Source organism: Hipposideros armiger, unplaced genomic scaffold (genome assembly GCF_001890085.2).
Source record: "Hipposideros armiger isolate ML-2016 unplaced genomic scaffold, ASM189008v1 scaffold_18, whole genome shotgun sequence".
NCBI lineage: Eukaryota > Metazoa > Chordata > Mammalia > Chiroptera > Hipposideridae > Hipposideros > Hipposideros armiger.
Window position 1 is genome coordinate 4,176,341 of NW_017731368.1, and position 5,431 is coordinate 4,181,771.

At 52.2% G+C, this 5,431-nt stretch overlaps 1 protein-coding gene across 1 annotated transcript in view; it reads right to left on the bottom strand.

Annotated features, from left to right (window-relative positions):
• Positions 1 to 3,760: 3,760 nt before the first annotated feature.
• The window catches only part of LARS2 (leucyl-tRNA synthetase 2, mitochondrial), a 133,693-nt gene continuing 132,022 nt past the window's right edge, over positions 3,761 to 5,431 (bottom strand). The window contains exon 18 of the mRNA XM_019630964.1: positions 3,761 to 5,139. Within this exon, the coding sequence (XP_019486509.1) occupies positions 4,960 to 5,139 (180 nt within the window). The 3' untranslated portion in view covers positions 3,761 to 4,959. The remainder of the gene's footprint in view (positions 5,140 to 5,431) is intronic.

The following is a 5,431-nucleotide window of genomic DNA, read 5'->3' on the forward strand; positions in this document are numbered from 1 at the left end:
ATGCGCCGCTTATGGTCTGGAGGCCATCTTCTCTAAGCATTGGCCTGTCAAGAGGCCCCCGGAACACGAATGGCTTGCAAGGGTGTCTGGTGGACTTTCCCACTTGGCCCCACACCTCTAGCTCACACCACTGGGCCATCTGTTCCCAGCAGCCTCGGGCCATCAATCAGTAGGCCCCAAGCCAAGGCAGCAAGAGGGAGCAAGAGTGATGGCTACCCCATTCAGTCGAGAGGTCCCTCCCGCCTCCCAGCAAACCCCAAGCTCCCCTCCCAATAACTGTTATTGTGGGAAGCACACAGAAGCCATGCAGGGAAACCTCTCCTCCAGGCACCACCCGAGCCAGGCTCGATCCAAGGGCTCAGGCTGGGCTAGCGGCGGCGGTTCCCAGCCCTTGGCTCCATTCTTTCCCATGTGAGGGTGCCATGTGTCCTCAGGCAGAAGCGGACGGCTATAACGGGGCCTCAAGGAGGGTTGGGAGCTTCCAGGATCCTTGTCAGGCCTTGCATGGTCTCAGGCCACTACTTACGGAAAAGAGGGTCTCCAGCCCAAAAGAGAACTCCCTGTCACATGGATGGGGCTCCCAGAAACTAACCAGGAGGAGGCTGGAATCAGAACATGGGGAGTGGATACTACTAAGGTTTCAGGGGATGAGGTAAAACACCTCATAACAGGGCAGGTTCTGCCGACTGGACCCAAATTCTCCAAATGTACTGGTTAAATCTCATTTAACTGAGACTGGCATCTGTACCTGGGATGCATCTTCTCCTAAACTTTCCCTTCTTTTGGACCAAAGCTAATCCCCTTCTAGACATCAGCCTAGTCTTGCTCAGGCAAAATTTATCATAATAAGCAATTTCCATTTATTGAGAGCTTATTATGTGCCATGTGCTTTACACACACAGTCTCACTTTATCCTACAACCCCAGGGCATTCTTATGTTTACTCCTGTTTACAGTTGAGGAGACAAAGGTTCAGAGAGGTTCCATGCCTTGCCTAGGTCATGAGGTTTTAGGTGACACAGCTAATCACAGTCACAGAACCTGGGTCTGTCCGATTCCAGGGCTCACACTCTTGGCTGCCATACTGCTTTGTCACCAAGAACAGGGGAGTTCCATGAAGGGAATGTTACCTTCTGTGCTCTGTCCTCGGGTTGGTAGATCCTGGTAGGTCCTAAGGCTGGGAGACGAGAGAGCTTTCCACACCTACCCATGCTGAGGACAGTGCGAACAGTAGCTTCAGGGAGGCTGCTTTTAGTGCTTCAGATTCCAACTCGCACAACAAAAAGAGTATGTTTTTGTAACTGGGGCACATCCCCACTGGCAGGTAGGTAACTGGGCTGGGAGAAAAAAGGGGGACAGGTCCTTAGCTCATCTGGATCTTCACAAAATTGTACATTTTGATGTTTTTCCCTGTTATTGAAATTCTACATGGCTACTAAAAATTAGAAAATGCAAAAAAGTAAACAGAAAGAAAAAATAACTTGCAGGACCTTTACCCGGTGATCTGTGGGCAAATTTCCTTCTTTCTCTGTAAGCGCTGGAATTAAAAAATTATAGGCGGGATCACATTGTATAAGTATACGGTTTTATTCATGAGCAAATTTCCATATTATACATTTTTTAACCACTGTTGTTTGCTGGCTGCCTCGGCATCCATTAACTGGCTGCACCCTTTTAATTTCAGGTTTTATTTATTTGCATATGAAAAAGTTGTGCATTCCAATAATCAAAATCATTTCAACAACCATCAAAATGGCACTCTGATTAAACTGCATTTTACAGCCTAAAGGACACCGTGGACCAGTTGGTGTTTCCTCTAGAACTCCGTTGTCCCACCCAGCTTCCGCCTTCGAGTGCTTTTCCCTCCGTGCCAGCCAGACGGGGGACGCACGTGCAGCCTTCCTTGTCATCAGCTCTCTCATATGAAAAGGGGCAGCACTTGATCCAATCTCTTTGCATCTTACAAAGTTAAGCAGCTAAAGGCAATGCCTGCTGGCGGTGCGTGCCTCCTTACAATTCGCCCGCTCGCTTCTCCGGTTCAGTCGTGTCTTTTGAAGGCAGTGGCCGTGGATTTTCCTGTTGTGGCGTTTCTGTCTTCTCCAACTTACCGAATTGCTCAGTCTCAGCCGTATTGGGTTTGTCAGACCTGGTTGCAGAGGAAGCGGAGGGAATCGCGGGAGCGAGTGGTCTGCTCAGTGCCACCCCGCCCCCCCAACCCTATTTTTCTTAACCGGTTCCCTCAAGGTGTGTATTTAGGGTGGGATGAAGCACATCTGTGCTATTTCCCAGCTCACTTACTGTTTTAGGGGCTCAGAGATCAATTTCGTTTTCCTTGGCAGAGAGTTGGTGCCGCCTGTGGTGTTTGCCGTGGGCGTCTCGGGCCTCACTTACCCTGTGCACAAACTCTTCAGCCATATCCTGGACTGAGCCCGGGGCTTCCACTATTTTGGCACCTTTACCCCCGGCCCCATGGAGCCAACACCACGCTCCTGGCCTCTCAGCCACCACCTGTCCCTGTCCCTCCCCAGAGGGCACTGCTGTGACGTGATCACGGCTTTACAGATGTGAGGACTTCACAGGAAGGGAGCCCTGGTCCGCTCAAAATGCCGGCTTTTTGGCCCCCACTCAACTTCCCTGACATACATCCAGCAAGACAGGCAGGTAGGTGAGGGGACCGGTAGGAACAGAGGGCGGCGTAATGGGGTTTGGAGGCCAGAAGACCTGGGTTTGGATCTGGCTCTTCCACGTACTAGCTGTGGAAACTGAGCAAATTATTGAGCCTCAGAGCCTGGGTTTCTTCATGTTTATGAGAGAATAATTCTTTCCCTCTAGGGTTTTTGTGGGAATTAAATGACATAATGCAAGCGAGCTTGTCGAGTCCAGTTTTCGACCTAATCAAGGCAGTTACTGAAGGACTGAGATCATCTGCCACCCCAGGGAGGAGTGTTTTCTGTTCAACTTTTCCATTATACTATCTCTTAGGGTCACTGAGCTCTTGTTTTCAAAAGTTTTATCCTCTTGGAGAAAAAGTTCTCCAAAGCTCCGGCGGTCAGTCCCGTAGCCTTAGACTTTCCTGGCCCCTCGAGCTGGCCAGGTCGTGTGCAGATAAAGGGCTCCCTACCCTCATTTTGTTGATGGGTCCAAGACCACTCAGCTTACTTTAGGGATAAACAAGACAAACAAAAACACTCTTCACGCCTCCCTCTGTGTACCAAATACCCTCATCCGCGTGCTTATAGTTAAGACGCACTTGCTGGTACATGGAGCGGGACTGTGTATTCTCAAGTCAACTCTGGGAACGCGTCAACTTGAGAGCTGAGTCCCTGCCTTTCCCTCTGGTCCGACTCTGTCCCTCTGCCATTTCATGTTTTGGTCCTGGACCAAACGCACCCCAGGGAAGCTGAAGACAGGGAGAGGAAGGACGGACAGATACTACGGCTCAAATGCATCAATTAATCCAGTGGTTCTCCTGTGGAGCTTTTAGGAGTCCCTGGTGCCCATGCACATCTCAATTCAATTAGATCAGGATTTCTGGGCATGGGGACCGGGCACGGTATGAAGTCTGAGCCAAGTCTGAGAACTAGTGACTTAATTGCTTTTGCTAATGTGCCTGCCTGTCCCCCATGCATCTGACTTTATAATACTCCATGTGGACTTGGGCCCACAGCCAATGCTTCTGATGGTGACGGAAGACCTCAGTCTGTTCCTGATTAACTCCCAGGACGAGAATATGGTGGCGATTCCAAGATCACACAGATGGCCCAGAGTCATACATGACAAACATTTTATTATATTAAGAAGAGTCATCTGTTAACTAGTGAACTACAAAGGGAGTGCAGCTGAGGCTGCTTCAGAAAAAGGACATCAGAGGACAAATATAGATTTTCAGCATCACAAAATGGCTAGATTCTCCCCCACTTTCCCCATGAATCAGTGGCTCAGGCCGGTTCTGGTAGGAGTGTCTCACTGCTGACTTCACATAAAACCAGGCTTACCCTAATATGCCCACGACACAGGTCCATCTCCCTAGCGGCCAGACCGCTGTGGCCTGAGCACAGGAGGCTATGCCCGGGTGGCATCTGCCCCGCTGCTCTGCAGCAATCTCGCTCTTCCTCACAGCTGGCTCTGGGGGCCGCTTCAATGGCAGCATCACCATCTGGGGCCCACACGAGCAGGCTCCCTGTTGGGCTGCGGTGGGCTCTGAGATTGGTTCCATGTGGGAGTGGAAGCAGCTTGGTTCCGCCTCACTACACAGCAACTTTTATGCCCTGAGGGAGTGGCTAGGAAGTAGTGCTTTGCCCAGAGCAGGCGCACCCAGCTGGCTGCAGAGGATGCGACCCTCAAGGCAGAGCTGAGCAGTGGGGACGCTGGCAGAGGGACTAGCACCGCCTGTCCTTTGGTTCACAGCAACTTCTGAAGACCCGTGTCCCCTCCACACACTGGATATTTGGACGTGACCCAAGTGGCTTTTCCATCTAACCCGAAGGTGAGGGGACCACCCACCACGATGCCCAGGCTCTGTCACCTGTTCAACAGTGACTGTCCTCGCTGCTCCTGAGCCTCGTGTGGTTCCTCGGTTTACCCTCGTGTTCCTGGGGTGTGCCTCGGCAATGCAAAACCGGGGATCCAGAAGCACCCAGGCTGTTCGAGAGGCAAGGTGCTCATTTTCACTTGCTTTTCTTTTCTCCTTCCTGCTCCCACCCGGCAGGACCTCTGGTGGATTCACAAGGGATCCGATGGCTTCCTTCACCCCAAAATGGGCAGGAGGCCGGCTGCCGCCCCCCTCCCGCGGTGCTCATAGTTCTCCTCTGCCCACACCCACCCTCACACCTGCACCAGGTCACACCATGGAGCACACTACGGATGCCAATCTGTTAGAATACGGGCCAGCACCTTCTCCATCCCCGGCCTGGAAGGAGGTTCCTCAGAGGCCCCTGTGGAAGCCACAGCCCCTCGGCAGTCACTCCTGCACCAGGAAGTTGATGAGGGCGGTTCTGGGGGACAGGAAGGCCTTCTTGATGCTTCGGCCCTGCAGGAGCCTGACACCCAGCTCGCTTTGGAGAACAAGTTCATGCACTTTGTCCTGGTCCTGGGCGACTTGCTGGGGCACAGGGATTTTGCCGCAGGCTTTGTTGTTGATCTGAGAAGGAGAAAAGCCAGAGACAAACAGTGGGGAAAGTCCGGAAAGTGGCAGCCAGCCGGATACCAATAACCACTTCCTGCAAAGGGTCCTCTGTGTCTGTTTGGGGAAGGGAATGTGGGGAAGAAGGGAGGAAAGACAGCACCCAGCTTCTGAAGTGGACAGAGTGCAACTAGGTGAACAGGATTAATGCTTGGAAGAGGAAGACAGACGGAGAGAGGGAGAGAGAGAGTAGGAGAGAGAGGGAGGGAGAGGGAGAGGGAGAGGGAGAGGGAGGGAGGGAGAGAGGGAG